Here is a 27,202-nt window from a genome sequence, read left to right as displayed (position 1 = left end):
CATAGATGTCTCAAGATTGAGGGAGCATGCAATTGACACGCTGACTGCAGAAATGTCTGCCAGAGCTGTTGCCAGATAATTAAATGTTCATTTGTCTTCAATAATCTGCCTCCAATGTCGTTTTAGAGCATTTGGCAATACGTAAAACCAGCTTCACAACCCCAGACCATGCGTAAATATGCCAGCCCAGGACCTCCACATCGGTCTTCTTCACCTGTGGGATCGTCTTTGAAATTGTTACATGTTTTGTTTATATTTTTGTTCAGTATATAATGAGCCTTTAGCTGATCAATGGGCAAAGGCCGGCCCCCCTACCAAGATGGGCCGGGCTGGTTTTCTGATAGGCTGAGCTGAGGTCACGCAAACTCATTCAAAGTCAAATGCAGCATTAGCAAAGAGACCTGTCCAGACTCTGTCATCAGTTAGACAGCCAAGATCATGGATCGTAAAAAACAGAAAGGGTGCCTACAAACCTAGAAAGAGCACATTCTACATTGTCACCTCACTCAAAATGTCTTATTTTTGGGGCGGCTAAAACTATAAATTGGTCAAAACTATTATCCTCATGGATTCATGTAATGAAAGTGTCTGCCCTGCTGCTGTGATGGGCGAGTCACTCTCCTCTCCTCCCATGTGCTTGAGAGAAAATTTGTTCTGATCATATAACATTTAAAAATGCAATTGTGGGAAAAACACAGCTTAGGAAGCTTCGTACCCTTGGCCCTGTCGAAGAGTGGAGAGTTTAATCTTTCTGTAGGTATAATTTGTATTTATCAACTTTCAGTATTCATCTCAATAGCAATTATTTTACAACCAAGATATTTGATATGGCTTTGAGATATGGAGCGGCACGTACGAGAATTGTAAACCGGCCATTGTGAGGGAATAGGCCTATAGGTCTCATGGGTAGTAGCCTACAACTGTGTTTTGTGTTTCCACCTCAGGTGTTGAACCCCAATTTAATAAGCCTATGATATTAGTTAGTGCACATACGTATGTAATTAATCTCTATTGAACACCCACTGGAAGCGCAGTGACATGGGCTGGTGGTTATAAATTGCCAGGGTCAAATTATTTTCCCAGTCTGCCCCGATCTACTGTAATAATACATATTATTCAACAGCTAATAATCTATACTAGGGAGGTCATCTAGGAATCTCTAATGGCTGTCACAGGATTTCTCAAACTGCAGTCAAGCACTACACTACATAAGAAGGAAGCTGTGCTTTCCTAAAACATTCCTGTTATTCTTTATGGAGGTGCACAGCTTCCTATTGTTGCCCCATACTTCAATATGTCTATTATTGTGGGTAGACGTGTAATGCTGACTACAATTCCTTCAAATAATGATTACGTAATGTTGACAGTAATTCAAACTGTAAAAAAATTATGCTGTACTCACTTTCCCCAAAAAAGGAACTTGCACTCAGTGCACATAAGCTAATTTATACAAGGAAGTTTGGTTTATGACTCATTCCTTCACTGAATGGGCAGAACTCTTTTGAAGACATTTAATTAAAAAGCACACTGACGTACTGGTAATACACAAGCAAAAGCATTATTTTGTATTTTATTTCTCCCCCCCAAAATGATGCATATTTGTTTTTTTCTGCCCGCTCACCAGTTGTGGAAAAAGTACTGAATTGTCATACTTGAGCAAAAGTAAAGATACCTTAAGAGAAAAGGACTCAAGTACAAGTAAAAGTCACTTGAGAAAAAGTAAAGATACTTTAAGAGAAAAGGACTCAAGTACAAGTAAAATACTACTTGAGTAAAAGTCTAAAAGTATTTGGTTTAAAATAAACTTAAGTATTAAAAGTCAATGGAATTGCTCAAATGTACTTAAAAGTATCAAAAGACAAAGTAAAAGTATAAACCATTTCAAATTCCTTATATTAATTAAGCAAACCAGACCGCACATTTGTCAAGTTTTTTTAATTGACGGATAGCCAGGGGCACACTCCAACACTCAGACATAATTTACAAACGAAACATTTGTGTTTAGTGAGTCCGCCAGATCGGAGGCAGTGGGGATGACCAGGGATGTTCTCTTGATAAATATGTGAATTGGACCATTTTCCTGTCAAACTGCATCGAGTACTTTTGGTGTCAGGGAAAAGGTATGGAGTAAAAATGTCATTATTTTCTTTGGGAATGTAGTGAAGTAAAAGTAGGCAAAAATATAAATAGTAAAGTAAAGTACAGATACCCCAAAAAACGACTTAAGTATTATTTTTTTATTGAGTACTTTACACCACTGCCGCTCACTCATTATAACTTTCTTATTGGGAAACTGTTGTGCGGTAAAATCCGATTCTGATAACATGGCACCATGTCAATCCAAAACGAACAATGGAATGAGCATGTTTAGAGGTTTCCTGGTTACAACAAAATGTGAGTTTCTAGCTAGATTGTAAGGAAAGTTTGATCTAAAATGCTAAATGTCATGGGTTAGCACCTATTCACATAATCTAAGTAGATTTTGCAGATTAATTTGAGTTTTCACGGCACAAACAGCTGTTGTTATTTAGCTACAGTAGCTAGCTAGCCAGCTTGCTGGTGGAGTTAGCTTGCTAGTTAGATATACTTTTAGCTAGCTAGCTAGTTAAAGCAGCAATCGGCGGTGGAAACAATAACAAAGCGAACTCCCCACCACTGTTTCGGTATAAAGCGGGTGTATGGGGCTTGAGAATTGTAAACACTCGCAAATTCAAAGACAGGACTGACCTCCATGATATCAAAAGTATACCCTTACGAAAAAAGTTTGCAGTATAACTGAAGTACGTATTTACAGTATTTTTTTTACTGCAGTCATTTTGCAGTTTAACTGCAGTTACAGTGCAGTATAACTGCAGTACAATATCTGCAATACCACAGTTGACTGCATTTACCTCACTTTTACTGCACTTTTTTTGCAAGTGTAGTTTTAACCATGTTTATTATGCAATACAGTGTTTATTTACATTTACATTGTTTACAAACATTGGAGTAAAACAAGCGTATATTTTGGGTTCTGATGGGGTACGACAGTTGAACTAAGGCATTTGTAAGGATTTTTTTTTTTTTTTATCAATGGTTACATGTAAGTATGAAAATGGATGTAGGAACTGCTGATTGCCCATTTAACTTAAAGAGCTAGCTAACTAATAGCTGACTTCTAAACGACCGACTGTAGTCACCAAATCAGGACTAAAGTGGCATGAGCTACTCAGTCAGATGAGTTGACGTTAGACCCACTTGCTATATCAACAACAAGATATTGGCTAGTTTTCGTAGTAGTTAGCCAGACTGAGGGAGGGATCATGGCTGTGGGGATCAGTGACAGAATTCTCAATTTCTCAAATACACTTGGATTGGAATATATATATATTTTTTTTTATACAAGCCATGAAATATGTACAGTATATTGATAGCTACCTACCCACGATAATAGGATGCAGTAACAGATGGTCACTTTACCTGACCTAGTGGTATACTGGAAGGAGAACTAGGCCACTAGATTTCTACTTCCCACTTGATATCAATGTTCTATATCTGACATAGCCTACCTCATCTTCTCACGTTGATCTGTGAAATGAGTAATTGAGGGAACTGTGAAATATGCAAATGATGTACTCATTCTCCTTTTGTTTAGTACAATTTTCACAGAATTGAATTCTAGATTTTATGTTATTCATATACCAATCAAAAAATCTGCTCTTTCAAATTTGCCATTTAACATCATACTTCAATTCTAGAAATTAATAGGAATTTCCCAAGCCGTAGGCCTAGATCCTGTAGATTGATTTCCTGCATTAAGCTTCAATTTCCAATGACCATCGTTTGTTATCAGCCTCTGTTCCCTCAGGATGAATGTGGGTGTGGCTCACAGTGAGGTGAACCCCAACACGCAGGTAATGAACAGCAGAGGGATCTGGCTGGCATACCTACTGCTGGTCACCGTGCTGCACGTCATCCTGTTGAGCATCCCTGTCCTCACAGTGCCCCTCGTCTGGACCCTCACAAATGTCATCCATAATCTGGTCAGAACAAGTATTTATAGTTTGTTTTTTGTTTTTCCAACCAAATGTAGGCCTCATTTAAATATATTTAAGCCCCTCTTTTTGATAGATATAGCAATTTAAGTTATTGGATCCTCATAATTTTGAACAGTAGAGTAATGCAGACTTGTGTTATGACATTGTAATGACTAGTACGTGTGTCTGTTGTAGAGGTCGACCGATTATGATTTTTCAACGCCGATACCGATTAATCTGCTGTTTTTTATATATATTTGTAAAAATGACAATTACAACAATACTGAATGAACATGAACCCTTTTTATTTTAACTTAATATAATACATAAATAAAATCTATTTAGTCTCAAATAAATAATGAAACATGTTCAATTTGGTTTAAATAATGCAAAAACACAGTGTTGGAGAAGAAAGTAAAAGTGCAATATGTGCCATGTAAAAAAGCTAACGTTTAAGTTCTTTGCTCAGAACATGAGAACATATGAAAGCTGGTGGTTCAATATTCACAGTTCTTCAATATTCCCAGTTAAGAAGTTTTAGGTTGTAGTTTTTATAGGAATTATGACGCGTCAACTATTTCTCTATACCGTTTGTATTTCATATACCTTTGACTATTGGCTGTTCTAATAGGCACTTTAGTATTGCCAGCCTAATCTCGGGAGTTGATAGGCTTGAAGTCATAAACAGCGCGATGCTTCAAGCATTGCTAAGAGCGGCTTGCAAACGAAGTAAAGTGCTGTTTGAATGAATGCTTATGAGCCTGCTGCTGCCTACCACCGCTCAGTCAGACTGCTCTATCAAATCATAGACTTAATTATAATAAACACACAGAAATACGAGCCTTTGGTCATTGCTATGGTCAAATCCGGAAACAATCATTTTGAAAACAAAACGTTTATTCTGTCAGTGAAATACGTAACCATTCTGTATTTTGTAAAAACGGGTGGCAACCCTAAGTCTAAATATTGCTGTTACATTGCACAACCTTCAATGTTATGTCATAATTATGTAAAATTCTGGCAAATTAATTACGGTCTTTGTTAGGAAGAAACACAGTTAGCAACGAGCCAGGCGGCCCAAACTGTTCCATATACAGTTGGAGTCGGAAGTTTACATACACTTAGGTTGGAGTCATTAAAACTCATTTTTCAACCACTCCACAAATTTCTTGTTAACAAACTATAGTTTTGGCAAGTCGGTTAAGACATCTACTTTGTGCATGACATAAGCAATTTTTCCAACAATTGTTTACAGACAGATTATTTCACTTATAATTCACTGTATCACAATTCCAGTGGGTCAGAAGTTTACATAAACTAAGTGGACTGTGCCTTTAAACAACTTGGAAAATTCCAGAAAATTATGTCATGGCTTTAGAAGCTTCTGATAGGCTAATTGACATCATTTGAATCAATTGAAAGTGTACCTGTGGATGTATTTCAAGGCCTACCTTCAAACTCCGTACCTCTTTGCTTGACATTATGGGAAAATCAAAATAAATCAGCCAAGACCTCAGAAAAAAAATTGTAGACCTCCACAAATCTGGTTCATCCTCGTGAGCAATTTCCAAATGCCTGAAGGTACCACGTTCATCTGTACAAACAATAGTAAGCAAGTATAAACACCATGGGACCACGCAGCCGTCATACCACTCACGAAGGAGGCGCGTTTTGTCTCCTAGAGATGAGAAATGTCCTCTGGTCCGATGAAACAAAAATAGAACTGTTTGGCCATAATGACCATCGTTATGTTTGGAGGACAAAGGCGGAGGCTTGCAAGCCGAAGAACACCATCCCAATCGTGAAGCACGGGGGTGGCAGCATCATGTTGTGGGGGTGCTTTGCTGCAAGAGGGACTGGTGCACTTCACAAAATAGATTGTATCATGAGGATGGACAATTATGTGGATATATTGAAGCAACATCTCAAGACATCAGTCAGGAAGTTAAAGCTTGGTCGCAAATGGTACTTCCAAATGGACAATGACCCCAAGCATACTTCCAAAGTTGTGGCTAAATGGCTTAAGGACAACAAAGTCAAGGTATTGGAGTGGCCATCCCAAAGCCCTGACCTCAATCCTATAGTTTGTGGGCAGAACTGAAAAAGCGTGTGTGAACAAGGAGGCCTACAAACCTAACTCAGTTACACCAGCTCTGTCAGGAGGAATGGGCCAAAATTCACCCAACTTATTGTGGGAAGCTTGTGGAAGGCTACCCGAAACGTTTGACCCAAGTTAAACAATTTAAAGTCAATGCTACCGAATACTAATTGAGTGTATGTAAACGTCTGACACACTGGGAATGTGATGAAAGAAATAATAGCTGAAATACATCATTCTCTCTACTACTATTCTGACATTTCACAGTCTTAAAATAAAGTGGTGATCCTAACTGACCTAAGACAAGGACTCTTTACTGGGATTAAATGTCAGGAATTGTGAAAAACTGAGTTTAAATGTATTTGGCTAAGGTGTATGTAAACTTCCGACTTCAACTGTACCCTGACTCTGCTTACACTGAATGCAAGAGAAGTGACACAATTTCCCTAGTTAATATTTTCTGCTATCATGCATTTCTTTTAACTAAATATGCAGGTTTAAAAAAATATACTTCTGTGTATTGATTTTAAGGAAGGCATGGATGTTTATGGTTAGGTACATTTGTAAGGATTTTTCTTTTTTCGCGAATGCGCTTTTGATAAATCATCACCTGTTTGGCAAAGTTGAAGTAGACTGTGATTCGATGATAAATTAACAGGCACCGCATTGATTCTATGCAACGCAGGACAAGCTAGTTAACCTAGTAATATCATCAACCATGTGTAGTTAATTAGTGATTATGTTAAGATTGATTGTTTTTTATAGGATAAGTTTAATGCTAGCTAGCAACTTACCTTGGCTCCTTGCAGCCACAAGGTCATTTTGATGCTGCACTCGTGTAACAGGCGGTCAACCTGCCAAGCAGTCTCCTCATGGATTGCAATGTAATCGGCCATAATCGGCATCCAAAAAGGCAGATTACCGATTATTATGAAAACTTGAAATCGGCCCCAATTAATCCACCAGACCAGGGTAATTAATCGGTCGACCTCTATTCCACATCCTTTTGTATATATAGCGTATGTGTGATCTGTCCACCACAGGTGATGTACTTGTTTCTGCACACGGTGAAAGGAACTCCTTTTGAGACACCAGACCAGGGCAAAGCTCGCTTACTCACACACTGGGAACAGATGGACAACGGCATCCAGTTCACATCCTCACGCAAATTCCTCACCATCTCACCCATTGTACTGTAAGACAGAACATTTGTGCATACTAGTATTATCCATGTGCTTTGGAGCAAAACATGTTATTTTTTCTTATGGCTTGCAATGATAGTTTAACATAGATGAGTAATTATTGCATTCTTTTTTGTTATCAGCATTGAATAATAACTCAAACCATCTGTTAATTATTCAGGTATATTCTTGCCAGTTTCTACACCAAGTACGATGCCACGCATTTCCTGGTCAATACAGGCTCTCTCCTCAGTGTCCTCCTTCCAAAGCTGCCCCTGTTCCATGGAGTACGAATATTTGGGATCAATAAGTACTGACACAACTGGATAGTATCAGATTTATGTTTTATTTATGTGTAGTTCATTTCTTAGGTCCAGAGGCAGAAGTGAAGAAGACATATTTGGTAACTTTGAGCTGTTTTGAAGGAAATTGTTGTTTTTATTGCACAGTTCATGTTACCTCTCTCACCAAAACAAAGGAAGCAAAATGCGCTGAACACAAAGCTATATGATTAAGAGCTACTGAGTGGCCACTGCTTTCTTTCACTATATTTATTTTCATTATTTGACATTCATAATGTATGTGTGCAATGTGCATGTATCCTCAAACCATTCTTCTCTCTTTGGTTGGATAACATGTATTTGCCATTTTCTAGAAAGAGCTTTAATCACCTTGAAAACTAAATCTTCATAATTACTTGTATTTGTCCACACATTAGAATGTGTGATTAGAGAGTTTAGGATAGTGGCAGCCATACAAATGGAGTAGTGGGCACCAGTATGTTTGTGGTGCCTTAAAGTTTTCAGTTGGCTGCCACATTTTTTTAATTTAGTTTGGTGACCAATCCATGTGAAGACTCTTGGATATACATTGCCATGTGAGCATTCTCAATATGTGATAGTGCCTAAAAAATAAATGTTCCAATATCAGGTTTGATTCTTCAGCCTACATCTAAATACTTCCTGTGTTTGTTTGGAAATTTGGGGTACATCCTTACCATATTGTACACACACTGTGCACTGTGCAGCAGATTAATAATTACACAAGACAAAGTTTAATTATTGCATTGATTGTTCTCATCTAATCCCACAATGTCCCTATTGTAATTCCTTGGATGGTGTGGGTTTTGAATGACATGAGGGAAACCTAAGGGGAATGTTCAGCAGTGAGGAACAGCAACACAGGAGTATAGTAACATTGTGCAGGAGTGAGGGGTCGGACCATCATGTAAATTCTCAGATTGCCTGTGTGGGGATTCTGGGGAACTCCACACACTTTACATGAGGCCTATCACGTTTCCTGTGATGTGCTGATAAAACAGGGATTTCCGCCCAAGCTATGACCATGTTTGCATTTCAGTTATGAGGTGTCTCCCTACTGAGGTGGTGTGTTTGCTCTCCTGGGGGAAGTAGTGGAAATGGTGTCCTGGGTAATAATTTGACTACGCTGTAGAATATGCCAATCTGTTTTCCTGGTAAGCACATGCAAATTATATAGTAGCTCCATCAGCTGTCAGACTGCAGAAACCCATATGGGGTTGCCTGACTCGCACCCACTGTCTGGAATGCAAACAACATGTGTCACCTTTTCAGAAGTAGAAGTGAAAAGCAAAAGTGTTGCACCACCTGGCTTGAGAATTGCAGCTAACAGGATGACAATCTATTCTGAAACCTGGTAATATTGAAGGTTGTCAAGGTGAACATTTTAGTTAGTCAAAGCATAGGGTGTTTGTCCCTAAATACCAGAAAATACCCGAGTGGCGCAGCGGCCTAAGACACTGCGTCTCAGTGTAAGAGGCGTCACTACAGTCCCTGGTTCGAATCCAGGCTGTATCTCATCCGGCCATGATTGGGAGTCCCATAGGGCAGCGAACAATTGTCCCAGCGTCGTCATTGTAAATAAGAATTTGTTCTTAACTGACTTGCCTAGTTAAAATAAATATACAGCATAATAATACCAATTAGCCATACCCCCTGGATACATGTTGATACCCCCAGATATTTTTCCAAAATTTGAACAAAAAAATAAATAAATACATTATTCAGTTTGGATATCATTTTTGGAACATTCTCTGCTCTTACTCATCAGGAAAACTTCGGGGATTCTAGGTAACTGTCCCCGAGTAGCTTGAGAACCTCATAAAAATGGGTGGGGAAAAGATAAGTCTTCTCTGACTGCAGGTTATTGTGGGAGGAAACCCACCTCACCAGTAACTGCAAAATTAGGTTACCCGTATGCTTACTGTGAAATACTGTATATCACATAAAAGGTGTATTGCACCTCCTGTTGGTCATGTATAGCAGTTTCAGTACAACTCATACAGACAATGCATCATTCAGTACCACCATCTTTCTAGGGCTTTATGCTCCTCTCAGTATTCCCCTTCTACAGCAACAGGTGAGTGGGCTTTCCACTGGTGGAAATTATGTCTCAATATGAAGTGGGATTTTACGATATCATTAATTTATTGACATCCACATGATTATTTACAATGAACAGTACACAACTACCTGGCCACCAAATCTGTAAAGGTGTATGCATAGCCAATTCTACAACACAGAATAGAGGCCAGAATACAAAAGTACAATATCTCACAGTATAAAAGTATTATACATTTTTAAGGCAATGCTTGTGATATGCTGTCCGAGGGTAACTTTGGATGGGCCATTGTCCCCGAACCCCGTATTTATGCTGGCAGGACAGGGCCAGTCTGTTGTATCTGGTGTCGTGTGTGATCTTAAGTATGCTCTCTCTAATTCTTCTCTCTCCCCCCTCCCAGAGGACCTGAGTCCTAGGACAATGCCTCAGGACTAACTGGCCTGATGACCCCTGGCAGTCCCCGCCCCCAGTCCACCTGGTCGTGCTGCTCATGCAGTTTCTGCTATTCTGCCTGCGGTTATGGAACCCGGACCTATTCACCGGACGTGCTACCTTGTCCAGGACCTGCTGTTTCGACCCTCTCTCTACCGCACCTGCTGTCTCGACCTCTGAATGCTCAGATTAAAAGCCAACTGATATTTACAGAGGGTGCAAAAGGTCAGCACCTCAGAAGTAACATGGGTGTCACAATCATTCCATGGAGGGCCAAGTGTTTGCTGGTTTTTGTTTTTTCCTTTCAATTAAGACCTAGACAACCAGGTGAGGGGAGTTCCTTACTAATCAGTGACCTTAATTTATCAATCAATTACAAGGGAGCAGAAAAAACCTGCTGACACTCGGCCCTCCGTGGAATGAATTTGACACGTGCTCTATAAATCACTGTGATCATTTGACTCTGCTGGTTATCTACGCACTTTTGAACATCTTGAATAACAATCCGGCTTTAAATGGCCATGTACTCTAAATAATCTCCATCTGGCCACGCCTCAGAGCCTGGTTCCTCTCTAGGTTTCTTCCTAGTTCCAGCCTTTCTAGGGAGTTTTCCTAGCCATTGTGCTTCTACATCTGCATTGCTTGCTCTTTGGGGTTTTAGGCTGGGTTTCTGTAGAAGCACTTTGTGACAATTGCTGATGTAAAAAGGGATTTATAAATACATTAGATGGATATGAACCCTATAAATCTCAGTCCAAACAAAACATGAAAGTAACTAACTAAGAACATAACAATGTAGACGTGTCACACACCGTCAAAGAAAGGTTATAATACTTGCAATGGTACACTTACACATTACTGTTTTTATTCCCGTACATTTTTAAAATTATATAAATTCAGGCTCAATGGCTGTAAACATCATGCTTTAAATACCAAAATATGAATTTCTTCCCAAACACATGTCAGTTTACCCTTTTCTTTTTTATTACTTGTCAGCTATGAATTGCTCCCCGTTTACATCGGCACGTGTATGATGACGCAAAAAAATTGTTCCGGAAAATCAACAATAATACCAAAGAAAACAAATGACCTTGCAGTTAAGACCAAGATAAAGTTGTGACATTCCTCCAAGAAAATAAAATACCCCATTCTTAGTGGTCATAAACCCTTACTTACTGACCAATAGGTTTCTCAGATGAATTCAAACACAGGACTCAATCCTAATTTGAGAAACACTACATTCTCATTTCTCAAGTCAGAATCTGGCTCTGTGTCGATAACCAAAACGTGTGGTTGCCATAAGCAATCTACACTGAGTATACAAAACATCAGGAACACCTGCTCTTTCCATGACAGACTGACCAGGTGAAAGCTATGACCCCTTCTTAATGTCACTTGTTAAATCCACTTCAATCAGTGTAGATGAAGGGGAGAAAACAGGTAACTTTTTTTATTTTTAAGCCTTGAGACAATTGAAACATGAATTGTGTATGTGTGCCATTCAGAGGGTGAATGGGCAAGACAAAAATGTAAGTTCCTTGGAATGAGGTGTGTATCAAGAATGGTCCACCACCCAAAGGACATCCAGCCCACTTGACACAACTGTGGGAAGCATTGGAGTCAACATGGGCCAGCACCATTGTGGAACGCTTTCAACACCTTGTAGAGTCCATGCGCCGACAAATTGAGGCTGTTCTGGGGGCAAAAGGGGGAGCAACTCAATATTAGGAAGGTGTTGCGAATGTTTTGTACACTCAGTGTACAGTATTATGTATGCCGCAACCTGGATGCCAGACATTAGCTCACAGGCCTAGCAATGGCCAGCTTCCACCATCTCCATGGCGATTCATGAGCACCTGTCTTATGGTTGGAGGAGAGCCGTAGGGGTTGAAAGCCAGTCAGCACTATGCTCCATTAACCTTGCTACAGGAAAATAACCACATCTATTCACCTTCACAAGTCTCTGTCATTCCATCGAAGGTCTTCTTTTTTCAAAGCATTCATCATATTCTCCTCATCTTCCTCATCCGTGTCAAAGAAATCATCCTCAAAGAACGATCCATATTCCTGCGCATGCACAGAAACCTCATTCGATATCAGGTGAGGTGAGCCCTCCACAAAATCAGCAAACCTGTGGATCACAACATCATTGCCTTTAACATCAAGCTTTTGAACAACACTGATCATATGTTTAGTTCAAACCAGGAATGGGAAAGAGACAGTTACGTGACTAGTAGTAGACCTAAAAAGACAATAGTCACCCTGGGACTGAAATCTAGCTTTTCAGGCTAGCAGGACATACATTTCAGTAGGTATTTCAACGCTACTGACTGTCACCTTTTTGGGGACGCAAGTCGAGAGACTGCCTTCCATTTGCTGAAGTCTGGACTGCTGCAGTACTTCCTCAGCTCCTCCAGGGCATGCTGCGTCTCCACCTCCCCCTGTTTCTGGAACTCCTCTTCAGTCAGCAGCCGACGAGGCTCTGGCTTCCAGCGCAGAGTTGGCTTGACTTTGCTGCACAATGAGAATTCGAACATTATTAAAAATGCCAATAAACACGAATAAAAGAATCATTAGAGTTATAAAAAACTACCGCCAAGCAAGAAGGATCAATGAAATGGAATACTCCAGGTTCTTAGAGCAGAAGGCAGCCACGATGATGGCCAACGCCACTTGCTGAACCTGGATCCCACTGTAGATCAGTAGCAGGCCAAACAACTGCAGTGTCCAGGACAGGATATTTATACTCCTTTCCTCCACAAGAGGGCCATGACGATAGCACACAGCAAAACTGATAAACCCAACCACTGCAGCATAGCCTAAAGTACACAGAAACAATTCATTCAACTGTTCCTACTACAAACATGGAGCAATGGTTGTGAACTTATCATACCAGATACAAAAAGTTAGAGCGATAAAAAAGGTACTTCTGAGAGTTGGTTGCGATTGTGTTTATTACTATCGATACTTACCAAAAGCCATGTGCCAGTGCTCTCTCAGAATCATCTGTAGGTTCCTGAACACAAGCTGGATGATGTAAACGGAAAAGGACCAACCACCAACTATTACCATGTAAAATGGGCTTTTCTGAGAAAAGAAAATGAAGATTATGGGGTATGAAATCTAAACATACATTTTTATGACTCTCGTACATGATACAAATCAGAAAGGTCTCCCAAATATGAACTATCAGGGTACACCCCGACTTTTTGTTTTGTTCAAATCAAAATGTGTTAGTAGTGGGTGAGGCCTTGATATAGAAGACTTGACTTCTTACCTTGGGCAGAAAGCGTGCCATGATGAAGATGAGGATGATAAGGGAGGCAATCATACCTGTGCTCATGCCAGCAGAGTAATAGAATACCTGACTCCTGTTAGATAGCAACAAAAAAACACATCAATCATCCTAGCCGCGGGAAGTAGGGGTGCTGCAGCACCACCTGATAAATCTGAAATAAATAATAATCCACATTTTGTGAGAAAAAAAATGGTTTTCACTGGGCCTTTATTACTCCCGTATGAGCGGACAAAACTTTTCCTCAGCAGCGCAGCAACAATAAATTCTCTACAGCCCCACCCCTAAACATATTCCCGCAGCCATTACAATCATAAAGGCGAGATTATCAGGATCATGTCATTAAAATAGAGGGTAAAATGTGAACACAATTCATTTAGTTACCTGCTGAGTGAGTCTGCAAAGATGAATAACAGCACTCCAGCCAGGAATGTCACAAACATGTAAATGTCAAATTCTGCAGGAGTAAAGCAGAGACAGCAAAGATTCCACATGAAATCAATATGTAATAGGCTCGTAACTAACAAAGACACCCCACCTTTCCTTTAACTTACTTCGTATGGGCATTACAGTGTATTGTGCTCCAAGGTTGATGGGGTCAATCTTGAAGCAGGTCTTTGGGCTGAACAGGCTGATGCTGATGGTGGTTTCATTGGTCTGCTCAAGCATTAGGTACTGCACAAGACCCCAGACACTGAAGTGTTCTAGTTCCTGCAGCTTCTCCTCATCCTCCACAACAGTCACCTTCAGCTGTTTCGAGCTCCATACTCTAATCTGTCGGCAATAAGACAAGTATTAGCTACACACAAATATAAAACATACAGTGCATTTTGGAAAGTATTCAGACCCCTTGACCTTTTCCACATGTTACGTTACAGCCTCATTCTAAAATGGATTAAAACAAATCCTCAGCAATCTACAAACAACACCCCATAAATGACAATGCAAAAAAAGGTTTCAAATGTTTTATTTATTAAAAATGAAATAGAAATACCTTATTTACATACAGTACCAGTCAAAAGTTTGGACACACCTACTCATTCCAGGGTATTTATTATGTTTCACTATTTTCGACATTGTGGAATAATAGTGAAGACATTAAAACTATGAAATAACACATACGAAATCATGTAGTAACCAAAAAAAGTGTTAAACAAATCGAAATATATTTTAGATTTCAGATTCTTTAAAGTAGCCACCCTTCGCCTTGATGACCAGTTTTGCACACTCTTGGCATTCTCTCAATCAGCTTCATGAGGTAAAAACCTGGAATGCATTTCACTTAAAAGGTGTGCCTTGTTAAAAGTTGTGGAATTCCCTTTCTTCTTAATGTGTTTGAGCAAATCATTTGTCTTCTGACAAGATAGGGGTGGTATACAGAAGATAATATGATCTTTCTTTTACCAAGTAGGGCCAAGTAGGGCTATGGCAAGAATAGCTCAAATAAGCAAAGAGAAATGACAGTCCATTACTTTAAGACATGAAGGTCAGTCAATCTGGACAATTTCAAGAACTTTGAAAGTTTCTTCAAGCGCAGTCGCAAAAGCCATCAAGCACTATGATAAAACCGGCGCTCATGAGGACCGCAACAGTAAAAGAAGACCCAGAGTTACCTCTGCTGCAGAGGATAAGTTCATTAGAGTTACCAGCCTCAGAAATTGCAGCCCAAATAAATGCTTCACAGAGTTCAAGTAATAGACATCTCAACATTAGTTAAATAAAAGGTTAAAAAAATAGAAGACTGCGTGAATCAGGCCTTCATGGTCGATTTGCTGCAAAGAAACCACTACTTAAGGACACCAATAAGAAGAAAATACTTTCTTGGGCCAAGAAACACAAGCAATGGAAATTAGACCGGTGGAAATCTGTAATTTGGTCTGATGAGTCCAAATTTGAGGTTTTTGATTCCAACCGCCGTGTCTTTGTGAGACGCAGAGTAGGTGAACGGATCACCTCCGCATGTGTGGTTCCCACCGTGAAGCACGGAGGAGGTGTGATGTTGTGGGGGTGCTTTGCTGGTGACACTGTCTGTGATTTATTTAGACTTCAAAAGCACACTTAACCAGCATGGCTACCACAGCATTCTGCAGCGACACGCCATCCCATCTGGTTTGCTCTTAGTGGGACTATCATTTGTTTTTATACAGGACAATGACCCAACACACCTCCAGGCTGTGTAAGGGCTATTTGACCAAGAAGGAGAGTGATGGAGTTCTGCATCAGATGACCTGGCCTCCCCAATCCCCCGACCTCAACCCAATTGAGATGGTTTGGGATGAGTTGGACTGCAGAGTGAAGGAAATGCAGCCAACAAGTGCTCAGCATATGTGGGAACTCCTTCAAGACTGTTAGGAAAGCGTTCCAGGTGAAACTAGTTGAGAGAATGCCAAGAGTGTGCAAAGCTGTCATCAAGGCAAAGGGTGGCTACTTTGAAAAATCTAAATCTAGGTGTTTAACACTTTTTTGGTTACTAAATTATTCCATGTCTTATTTCATAGTTTTGATAAAACCCTTGATTGAGTAGGTGTGTCCAAACTTCTGACTGGTACTGTAAGTATTCAGACACTTTGCTATGAGACTCGAAATTGAGCTCGGGTGCATCCTGTTTCCATTGATCATCCTTGAGATGTTTCTACAACTTGATTGGAGTCCACCTGTGGTAAATTCAATTGATTGGATATGATTTGGAAAGGCACACACCTGACTATATAAGGTCCCACAGTTGACAGTGCATGTCAGAGCAAAAACCAAGCCATGAGGTCGAAAGAATTGTCCATAGAGTGCTGAGACAGGATTATGTTGACGCACAGATCTGGGGAAGGGTACCAAAAACTGTTTGCAGCATTGAAGCTACCCAAGAACACAATGGCTTCCATCATTCTTAATGGAACCACCAAGACTCTTCCTAGAGCTGGCCAGCCGGCCAAATGGAGCAATCGAAGGAGAAGGGCCTTAGTCAGGGAGATGAACAAGAACCCGATGGTCACTGACAGAGCTCTAGAGTTCTTCTGTGGAGATGGGAGAACCTTCCAGTAGGACATCCATCTCTGCAGCACTCCACCAATCGGGCTTTATGGTAGAGTGGCCAGAAGGAAGCCACTCCTCAGTAACAGGCACATGACAGCCCGCTTGGAGTTTGCCAAAAGGCACCAAAAGTACTCTCAGACCATGAGAAACAAGATTCTCTGGTCTGATGAAACCAAGATGGAACACTGAATGCCAAGTGTCACATTTGGAGGAAACCTGGAACCATCCCTATGGTGAAGCATGGCGGTGGCAGAATCATGCTGTTGGGATGATTTTCAGCAGCAAGGAATGGGAGACTAGTCAGGATCGAGTGAAGGATGAACGGAGCAAAGTACAGAGAGATCCTTGATGAAAACCTGCTCCAGAGCGCTCAGGACCTCGGAATGGGGCGAAGGTTCACCTTCCAACAGGACAACTACCCTAAGCACACAGCCAAGACAATACAGGAGTGGCTTCGGTACAAGTCTCTGAATGTCCTTGAGTGGCCCTGCCAGAGCCCGGACATAAACCTGATCGAACATCTCTGGAGACCTGAAAATAAACTCAGCAAAAAAAGAAACGTCCTCTCACTGTGAACTGCGTTTACTTTCAGCTACCTTAACATGTGTAAATATTTGTATGAACATGACAAGATTCAACAACAGACATAAACTGAGCAAGTTCCACAGACATGTGACTAACAGAAATGGAATAATGCGTCCCTGAACAGGGGGGAGGGGGGGGGGTGTCAAAATCAAAAGTAACAGTCAGTATCTGGTGTGGCCACCAGCTGCATTAAGTACTGCAGTGCATCTCCTCCTCATGGACTGCACCAGATTTGCCAGTTCTTGCTGTGAGACGTTACCCCATTTTTCCACCAAGGCACCTGCAAGTTCCCAGACATTTCTGGGGGGAATGGTCCTAGCCCTCACCCTCCGATCCAACAGGTCCCAGACATGCTCAATGGGATTGTGATCCGGGCTCTTCGCTGGTCATGGCAGAACACTGACATTCCTGTCTTGCAGGAAATTATGCACGACTGATGGCATGTCATGCTGGAGGGATGTCAGGATGAGCCTGCAGGAAGGGTACCACATGAGGGAGGAGGATGTCTTCCCTGTAACGCACAGCGTTGAGATTGCCCGCAATGACAACAAGCTCAGTCCGATGATGCTGTGACACACCGCCCCAGACGATGACGGACCCTCCACCTCCAAATCGATCCCGCTCCAGAGTACAGGCCTCAGTGTAATGCTCATTCCTTCGACGATAAACGCGAAACCGGCCATCACCTCTGAGACAAAACCGCGACTCGTCAGTGAAGAGCCCTCAGTCCAGCCTCTCTCAGCCTATTGCGGACAGTCTGAGCACTGATGGAGGGATTGTGCGTTCCTGGTGTAACTCAGGCAGTTGTTGTTGCCATTCTGTACCTGTCCCGCAGGTGTGATGTTCGGATGTACCGATCCTGTGCAGGTGTTGATACACGTGGTCTGCCACTGCGAGGACGATCAGCTGTCCGTCCTGTCTCCCTGTAGCGCTGTCTCAAAGTACAGACATTACAATTTATTGCCCTGGCCACATCTGCGGTCCTCATGCCTCCTTGCAGCATGCCTAAGGCACGTTCACGCAGATGAGCAGGGTCCCTGGGCATCTTTCTTTTGGTGTTTTTCAGAGTCAGTAGAAAGGCCTCTATAGTGTCCTAAGTTTTCATAACTGTGACCTGCCTACCATCTGTAAGCTGTTAGTGTCTTAACGACCGTTCCACAGGTGCATGTTCATTAATTGTTCATTAAACAAGCATGGGAAACAGTGTTTAAACCCTTTACAATGAAGATCTGTGAAGTTATTTGAATTTTTACGAATTATCTTTGAAAGACCTTTTTTTGCTGAGTATAGCTGTGCAGTAACGCTCTCCAGCCAACCTGACAGAGCTTGAAAGGATCTGCAGAGAAGAATGGGAGAAACTCCTCAAATACAGGTATGCCAAGCTTGTAGCGTCATACCCACGAAGACGCGAGGCTGTAATTGCTTTCAAAATTGTTTCAAAAAGGGCTGAGTAAAGGGTCTGAATACTTATGCAAATGTAATACTTCAGTTATAATTTTTTTATAAATTACCACAAATTTCCAAGAACCTGTTTTTTGCTTGTCATTATGGGGTATTGTGTATAGATTGATGACGGGGGAAAAACGATTTAATCCATTTTAGAATACAGCTGTAACCTAACAAAATCTAGAAAAAGTCAAGGGGTCTGAATACTTCCCAAAACCATTTTCTGTTAAAGCAAGGCACCACAGGCTGAAATGAAATTTCCATTCGAATTTTCAAAAAGTAAACAAAAATGTAAACTTGATAAATGTTTATTCTCCTTGGTTTATCATATAACCGTCAATTTGTATGAATTTTAATATCTTTAAAATGGACATACATCAATAATTTCGAAGCTCAGTACATTAATTTTCACCTAATTTCAAAGCCCATTTCATAGTGTTACAAACTGGACTATATTTAGTAACTGAATTTGAAGATATGGTGATTGGGTATAAATAGGGGTTTGGCAGACTAAATTTCCCAAAAGTCAGACTCTTCCCACACGCCAACTCATTTTCTCAGCTTCAGAAGCATCTGCATTCACCACATTTTGTGTGGTTATCCTTAGATACAGTTTAAGTTGGAAGTTTACATACACTTAGGTTGGAGTCATTAAAACTCATTTTTCAACCACTCCACAAATTTCTTCTATAGTTTTGGCAAGTCAGTTAGAACATCTACTTTGTGCATGACACAATTCATTTTTCCAACAATTGTTTACAGACAGATTATTTCACTGTATCACAATTCCAGTGGGTCAGAAGTTTACATACACTAAGTTGACTGTGCCTTTAAACAGCTTGGAAAATTCTAGAAAATTATGTCATAGCTTTAGAAGCTTCTGATAGGCTAATTGACATCATTTGAGTCAATTGGACGTGTACCTGTGGATGTATTTCAAGGCCTACCTTCAAACTCCGTGACTCTTTGCTTGACATTATGGGAAAATCAAAATAAATCAGCCAAGACCTCAGAAAACAAATTGTAGACCTCCACAAGTCTGGTTCATCCTTGGGAGCAATTTACAAACACCTGAAGGTACCACGTTAATCTGTACAAACAATAGTAAGCAAGTATAAACACCATGGGACCACGCAGCCGTCATACCACTCAGGAAGGAGGCACATTCTGTCTCCTAGAGATGAACGTTCTTTGGTGCGAAAAGTGCAAATCAATCCCAGAACAGCAGCAAAGGACCTTGTGAAGATGCTGGAGGAAACATGTACAAAAGTATCTATATCCACAGTAAAACGAGTCCTATATCGACATAACCTGAAAGACCGCTCAACAAGGAAGAAGCCACTGCTCCAAAACAGCCATAAAAAAAGCCAGACTACGGTTTGCAACTGCACATGGGGACAAAGATCGTACTTTTTGGAGAAATGTCCTCTGGTCCGATGAAACAAAAATAGAACTGTTTGGCCATAATGACCATCGTTATGTTCGGAGGAAAAAGGGGGAGGCTTGCAAGCCGAAGAACACCATCCCAACCGTGAAGCACAGGGGTGGCAGCATCATGTTATGTGGGTGCTTTGCTGCAGGAGGGACTGGTGCACTTCACAAAATAGATGGCATAATGAGGATAGAAAATGATTTGGATATACTGAAGCAACATCTCAAGCAACATCAGTCAGGAAGTTAAAGCTTGGTCGCAAATGGGTCTTCCAAATGGACAATGACCCAAAGCATACATCCAAAGTTGTGGCAAAACGGCTTAAGGAGAACAAAGTCAAGGTATTGGGAGTGGCCATCACAAAGCCCTGACCTCAATCCTATAGAAAATTTGTGGGCAGAACTGAAAAAGCCTGTGCGAGCAAGGAGGCCTACAAACCTGACTCAGGTACACCAGCTCTGTGGAGGAGGAATGGGCCAAATTTCATCCAACTTATTGTGGGAAGCTTGTGGAAGGCTACCCAAAACGTTTGACCCAAGTTAAACAATTTAAAGGCAAAGCTACCAAATACTAATTGAGTGTTTGTAAACTTCTGACCCACTGGGAATGTGATGAAAGAAATAAAAGCTGAAATAAATAATTATCTTAACTATTATTCTGACATTTCACATTCTTAAAATAAAGTGGTGATCCTGACCTAAGACGGGAAAGTTTTACTAGGACTAAATGTCAGGAATTGTGAAAAAATGGGTTTAAATGTATTTGGCTAAGGTGTATGTAAACTTCCGACTTCAACTGCATATTCTCCAGAATTGCCCAGAGAAAATTGATATGTTGTCCATTTTTGATTCTACATAACATTTTCTTAGGAAACTTTTTTTTGTTGTCTTTAGTATTTTACAGATAGAAAGATGAAAACAAGTATTTATCCACAATGTGCTTTGGACACGTCCACTCCTGGAATGTCTAAACAAAATGAAACCAAAACATCATCCAGTGTCCATAAAAATGGAATAGCGTGATATGCAAATATTCACATATGTAATGAGATATCACCATATTTGCATATTTTAAAGGGATATTTTGGAATTTTAACAACGAGACCCTTTATTTACTTCCCTAGGGTCAGACGAACTTGTGGATGCCATTTTTATGTCTGTCTGCAGTACGAACGAAGCTCGAGGTAGTTTCACAAGCCAATACTAACTAGTGTTCGCACAATGACTGGAAGTCTATGGGTATCTACTTCGTCAATGCGCTGATGCTAGTTAGCAACTTCCTTCAAACCGCAAGCAGAGACATAAATGGTATCCTCAAGTTCATCTGACTCTGGGGACGTAGATAAATGGCCTCATTGCCAAAATCTTGAAGTATCCCTTTAATAAAATATTTCTGAAAAGTTAAATATACAAAAAAGTAATGTGTCTACATTTAACTGGTAAAATCTGAGAACCAGCCTGTTTGTGCTACCATACCAACTCCTTACCCCTTGTCACTCATTGGCATAACAACAATGAAGTTGGCTAGAGCACAAACAGATTTGGGACTAGCCTACTTTTCTCTTACCTGGATTCTTGTCCATGTTTCCTTCCAACCTGGGACAATTGGGTTGAGATAGCAGAAGTGACTCGACCCTGTTCTGTCAGACTCCTGGCCATCTTTGATATTGATTATGTTGATATGACTTCCTGTGAAAATTGCAAGTTGTGAGGGCACCGACTGTATTTATCAGCAAACTTCTGAATGCTTTGCACAATCTGCTAGCGAGCCAACCAAAGTCAAGCTGGACATTGGCTTTCATGACAGGGCTTAGCTAGTAACTACATATCTACTAGCTTATGTAACGTAAGTGAGACACCAGAAACAGACCACGATTGAAGTATTTGGCTAACGCTAGCTGACTTGGTTATAGCCGAAGATGTATGTTATAGCGAACGTCAGCTAAGCAAGTAAAGAGTGTGGAATGTGGACTCGGAGGGTTGCAGCAGCTGGCTAGCTAATGTTAGTTTGTGGTACTAGTTTAACTTTCCATTTTAATCACTTACCTAGCTAGAGTGTATTATATATATATATAATCCAATGACTGTATATAAAAAGGGTCTAATCTCACCTGGATACTGACAGAATAGCTAACGTTAGTTCGCTAGCATGCAGGCTAGCTATAACGTTAGTTCACCTGGCTGGACCAGTTAAACGTTTGCTAAATTTGCTCGATAACTTGCCTCATCGCAAACAAAAAGTTAGCATCACGCATTTGAAATTGGCTATCAATTCCCCACCCCGCTTCAAATTACCTAGCTAGCTATATACTATACCTGAGATTTGGTGTGTCCCTAATATACACAAAAGCACAATTAGCAAAACTATTTTGGAGAGGGGTCCATTTTTCCATTTCATGTATCCCGCCATGACAGAAGTCTACACCGAAACCACGTGGTTCTTGTTACAGAAACAACTACCCAATCACATAAGAGGTAAACTGTTCCGATACATTCAAGATGTGAATGTTTATGAATTTGTAGAAATTATGCGAAAATAAGACATTATGGGCACAGAAAGAACCAATCTTGATTGTAAGTATATTTGTTATCGGGGTATATTTTCTACTCGTGTCATGTTTATTTGAAAGACTGTAGATGATAAATAAATCACACCTTGGTCTGTGGAAGAAAAAAAATCTAATGCGTCACAATCTACTTGAAAAGGTACAATATTTTCTGTTCTGTCTTTCTACCACAGGGGACAGCCATCCGCTTACCTTAAAGGTAAAGTGGCTCGATTTTCAGTCAATTGCTGTAGGTGGTGTTTCTATATCACATACACCTCATCACCCTTTGATGTTGTGAATTATTACACTACATAACATGAAGGACTTTATTCACATGCACTTTATGTTCTGCAATAGTGCTGACCGCTTGGTCCCTCAACGCAGATGGTTAACTACTATAGGAAGCCTAGGCAGAGAGCTCTGTAATTATTGTACAAATGTGTTTTTTCAACTTTTTACATTTTATTTTGATAACAATTAGTTTTTATTGCGTATATCTGGTGGTTTTGACCCAGGGATTTGCGGTTGACTGACAGGTTAAATATTTTTGGCTTGGCTAGCTAGCTAATGTTTTAGTTTTAAAAAATGCACCTAGAGGGACACATTACCAGCTTTTTTGTTTCACCTTGCTGCCAGTTCGTGATCATTTGAGAACTTAATGAATACAGCAGTGCTGAGGCAGTAGAGGGCTTGTAAGTGAGGACGACTGGCTACTATTCTGAACTTTGTGTGGTGATCTTTTTGGTGCCCAGAGCTGCTGAGGCATCAACCAAGTGGGGGCTACACAGAGTGGAAACCCAGTGGTTATAAAACAGGCTGGTTCCCAGACTTGCCCTCTACAAGATCATCAGCAAACTCCATCAATATCATCTACCATCCTCTGACCAGCTCCCTTCACCAGCCATGAACTGACCCTCTCCATCTTCAGATGATGCAGCATTCAAAGACTTCATCTCTCTTGGTTGACCTGCCATGATACTGTACATTGCTTGTTTGTTTTTTGCTCTTGAATCGCTTTGAGATGAAGAAGCTCTTCTTCATCTTCTTTTTTTTCTTCTTCTTCTGTGGATTTTATACGCCGGTTGGCAACCAACTTTAAGGTGCATTATCGCCACAAACTGGACTGGAGTGTGGACCAGAGACAGTGAAGGTCTAAATCCTACCCAATAATCTAATCTCCCTAAGGAAAGGAAATACATCATTAAATACTACATTCACTTAATCCTGGCACTTCAACCCCATTACTCCACAAATCCAATAACATTTGCTCCCTTTCTCTCACATATTTCTGGCACTGAAATAGAACATGTTCCACTGCCTTCATCTTCTCCTGACAATGATCACACCTCCCAGTCGAATGTTTCCCCACCACTTTCAATGTACTATTTAGCCTTTATGTCCCAGTCGCAGCCTTGTGACTACACTTTCCTCCCTTCTCTCTTGGCCTGAAGACCTCTCTGCCTCCAACTTTTCCTGGATCTTATACAGGTGTCTTCCCTTACACACCCTGTTCCACAACTCTTGCCACTTATTTTTAACCACTGTTCTTATTAATCCCTTGGTTTCTGCTTTACTGATTGACAGTTCCATCTCAACATTAGGATGTTTAAGAGCCTGCCCTGGCAATAATATCCACTTCCTCGTTCCCCTCTACTCCCTATGAAAAGCTCTGTAGAAATGTAATGTAGAAATGTAATAACTTATTATTATTATCACTGATTAGTCCATTATTAATGTAGGCCGCTCTGTGTAGTGTCGCTCTGTAGTACAGGAAGTCTATAGCTTTCCGCAGAGAAACACTGAGCACTACATGACTCAGAGATCCTCTGATATCATCCCCTATGTCACAGGGAACAGCACTATCTGTAGCCCTTAAAAGAATTTGGTCTTGTTGCTCTTTGCTCTTTTCAAAATAGAAACACTGTAGAACATTGACTACAATATTGTCTGTGAGTAGGCTAATGTTGTTGAGCCTATATAGTTGAATCTTAAATGAAAATAAAATGTTCACACTACAAGATTAACACCATGTAATATAGTGTGAATGCGACCAACTTGTGAATGCGACCAACTTGTGAATCACCATGTGTACTCTTTCAGAATTGTGATCATGACTACGTCCCCTGGCCTTCGAAAACCTTATCCCCATGCAACACAGCTTTTGAGAGCTCTGATCAGCTCACTCCTATGTGTGCCTGCCCTGCCCTATATAATGGAGCCATATACGGGGAGCTATATAATGGAGCTATATACGGGGAGCACCAGTACCAGATCAATGTGCAGAGGTACGTGGTACTTATGTACATGAAAGCAGGATAAAGTAACAAGGCATCCAGATAGATAATAATAAGAGTAAAATAAAGAACAGTAGCAGCAGCAAATGATGAGTGTAAAAGTGTGTGTGAGTGTGCGTGTGTGTGTTTGTTTGTGTTGTGGCGGGTTGCGTGTTATGTGTGTGTGTATGTGCGCGTCTGTAGTGTTTGAATATGTGAGGGATTTGTGTGAGAGTGACAGTGTAGTGTGTATATGGTGTGTATATAAAGTCTAGTGAGTGAGCGTAGGGTCAGTGCAAGATAGAGTCAGTGCAGATAGTTTGGGTACCATTAATTGACTATTTAGCAGTCTGGTTATTAAACAGTTATGGCTTGTGGGTAGAAGCTGTCTCAGAGCCTGTTGGTCCTTGAGCCGATGCTCCGGTACCATTTGCCGGATGGTAGCAGAGTGAACAGTCTATGGCTTGGGTGGAGTCTGAATTTTTCGTGCCTTCCTTTGACACCGCCTGCTATAGAGGTCATGGATGGCACGGAGCTCGGCCCCAGTGATGTAGTGGGCTGTCCGCACCACCCTTTGTTGTGCTTTGCGGTCAAGGGTGGTGCAATTGCCATACCAAGCGGTGATGTAGCCAGCCATGATGCTCTCGATGGTGGAGCTGTTGAACTTTTTGAGGACCTGAGGGCCCATGGCAAATCTTTTCAGCCTCCTGAGGGGGAGGAGGTGCTGCCGTGCCCTCTTCATGACTGTGTTGGTGTGTGTGGACCATGTTAAGTCCTTCGTGATGTGGACTCCAAGGAACTTAAAGCTCTCGACTCGCTCTACAACAGCTCTGTCGATGTGGATGGGGTCGTGCTCTCCCCTCTTTCTGCTATAGTCCATGATCAGGTCCTTGGTCTAACATGCTGACCACACCGCTCGTGTCGCTAGCGGTACACCTACACTGCTCTCGTGCCTTAGCGAGCATTTGCGTGGCCAGGCGCTAGAATATTTGTGACGGTCAATGCGCTGCAAGTCTGGCCTCTCCCATCTTCTCATTGGTTTTTAGGAGCATATACACACGTGGGTGATTGAAAGATGAACTGACATCCACACTCCAGTTGGTTGTAGTAATGCACCGTAAAGTTGGTTGCCAACCGCCATATAAAGTCCAAAGAAGTAAAAAAGAAGCCTGAGGAAGGAGGAGAGATGACGAGAAAGTAATTCGGTTTACCGTTTTATCTGTGGATTCATTGTCGGAGTAGAAGACCTTGTGATTTCAGGTAAAATAACAACCCAATGTTTATATCCCAGAACAAATTAGGTAGCAACAGCTAGCTAGCTAGCTAAATTGCCATAAATGTTTTAACGCTTTTCGACCTGTCCCCAGATTAATATAATTGGTTCAGAGTATGTTTTGATATTTCAACCTACGTGTTCTGATCATGTCTAGTGTGGGGGTACAAAATCAACATGCGCGCGATGGCGCGCATGCGGTTTGGTCAGCATGTTACTGACATTGAGGGAGAGGTTGTTGTCCTGGCACCACATCCTCTCTGTAGGCTGACTAATCTACGTTTGTGATCAGGCCTACCACCGTCTTGTAGTCAGCAAACTTGATGACGGTGTTGGAGTCGTGTGCGGCCACGCAGTCAAATCAAACTTTATTTGCCACATTTGCCGAATACAACAAGTGTAGACTTTACCGTGCAATGCTTACTTACAAGCCCTTAACCAACAGTGCAGTTCAAGGAGAAGAAAATATTTACCAAGTAGGCTAAAATAAAAAGTAACACAATAACGAGGCTATATACAGGGGCACCGGCACTGAGTCAGTGTGCAGGGGTAAAGGCTAGTTGGGGTAATCTGTACATGTAGGTGGGGGCGAAGTAACTATGTATAGGTAACTATCGAACAGCGAGTAGCAGCAGTTTACAAGAGGTGTGTGTGTGGGGGGGGGGGTCAATGTAAATTGTCCGGTGGCGATATTTATGAATTGTTCAGCAGTCTAATGGCTTGGGGGTAAAAGCTGTTGAGGAGCCTTTTGGTCCTAGACTTGGCGCTCCGGTACCACGGAGCAGAGAAAACAGTCTATAACTTGGGCGACTGGAGTTTCTGACAATTTTATGGGCTTTCCTCTGACACCGCCTATGATATAGGTCCTGGATGGCAGGAAGCTTGGCCCGTTTGCACTACCCTCTGTAGCGCCTTACGGTCAGATACCGAGCAGTTGCCATACCAGGCAGTGATGCAACCAGTCAGGATGCTCTCGATGGTGCAGCTGTAGAACCTTTTGAGGATCTGGGGGCCCATTTCAAATCTTTTCAGTCTCCTGAGGGGGAAAAGGTTTTGTCGTGCACTCTTCACGACTGTCTTGGTATGTTTGGACCATGATACTTCGTTGATGTGGACACCAAGGAACTTGAAACTCTCAATCCGCTCCACTACAGCTCTGTCGATGTTAATGGGGCCTTTTCCTGTAGTCCACGATCAGTTGCTTTGTCTTGCTCACA

General features: G+C 41.3%; 2 protein-coding genes across 7 annotated transcripts; one reads left to right on the top strand and one right to left on the bottom strand.

The window, feature by feature from the left end:
- Window positions 1-1,949: 1,949 nt before the first annotated feature.
- LOC129860718 (ORM1-like protein 2) lies at window positions 1,950-8,224 on the top strand. 4 transcript variants are annotated; one of them, XM_055931403.1, is made up of 4 exons: window positions 1,950-2,120; window positions 3,848-4,022; window positions 7,158-7,309; window positions 7,477-8,224. In XM_055931403.1, exons 2-4 carry the CDS (start codon window positions 3,849-3,851, stop codon window positions 7,610-7,612), a joined length of 462 nt encoding a protein of 153 aa, XP_055787378.1. In that variant the 5' UTR covers window positions 1,950-2,120; window position 3,848; the 3' UTR covers window positions 7,613-8,224. The 4 variants fall into 4 exon arrangements, with proteins under 4 accessions (XP_055787378.1, XP_055787377.1, XP_055787375.1 ...); XM_055931402.1 differs by having other exon boundaries at window positions 3,833-4,022; XM_055931400.1 differs by lacking the exon at window positions 1,950-2,120 and adding an exon at window positions 2,223-2,394.
- Window positions 8,225-9,739: 1,515 nt separating this feature from the next.
- On the bottom strand, window positions 9,740-22,344 carry LOC129860714 (nuclear envelope integral membrane protein 1-like). 3 transcript variants are annotated; one of them, XM_055931394.1, is made up of 10 exons: window positions 22,207-22,344; window positions 21,458-21,579; window positions 13,956-14,175; window positions 13,786-13,858; window positions 13,384-13,477; window positions 13,079-13,193; window positions 12,700-12,925; window positions 12,444-12,620; window positions 12,058-12,237; window positions 9,740-11,801 (listed from the first exon to the last, which is right to left on the bottom strand). In XM_055931394.1, the coding sequence occupies exons 1-9, from the start codon at window positions 22,298-22,300 to the stop codon at window positions 12,060-12,062; spliced, it is 1,299 nt and encodes a 432-aa protein (XP_055787369.1). In that variant the 5' UTR covers window positions 22,301-22,344; the 3' UTR covers window positions 9,740-11,801; window positions 12,058-12,059. The 3 variants fall into 3 exon arrangements, with proteins under 3 accessions (XP_055787369.1, XP_055787368.1, XP_055787370.1); XM_055931393.1 differs by having other exon boundaries at window positions 9,740-12,237; XM_055931395.1 differs by having other exon boundaries at window positions 9,740-12,237; window positions 12,733-12,925.
- Between the last annotated feature and the right edge of the window lie 4,858 nt (window positions 22,345-27,202).

The sequence above is a fragment of the Salvelinus fontinalis genome, chromosome 8 (assembly GCF_029448725.1).
Source record: "Salvelinus fontinalis isolate EN_2023a chromosome 8, ASM2944872v1, whole genome shotgun sequence".
In the NCBI taxonomy this organism is placed as follows: domain Eukaryota; kingdom Metazoa; phylum Chordata; class Actinopteri; order Salmoniformes; family Salmonidae; genus Salvelinus; species Salvelinus fontinalis.
Note: the sequence above shows the minus strand (reverse complement) of the source record. Positions and strands in the feature narration are given on the sequence as shown.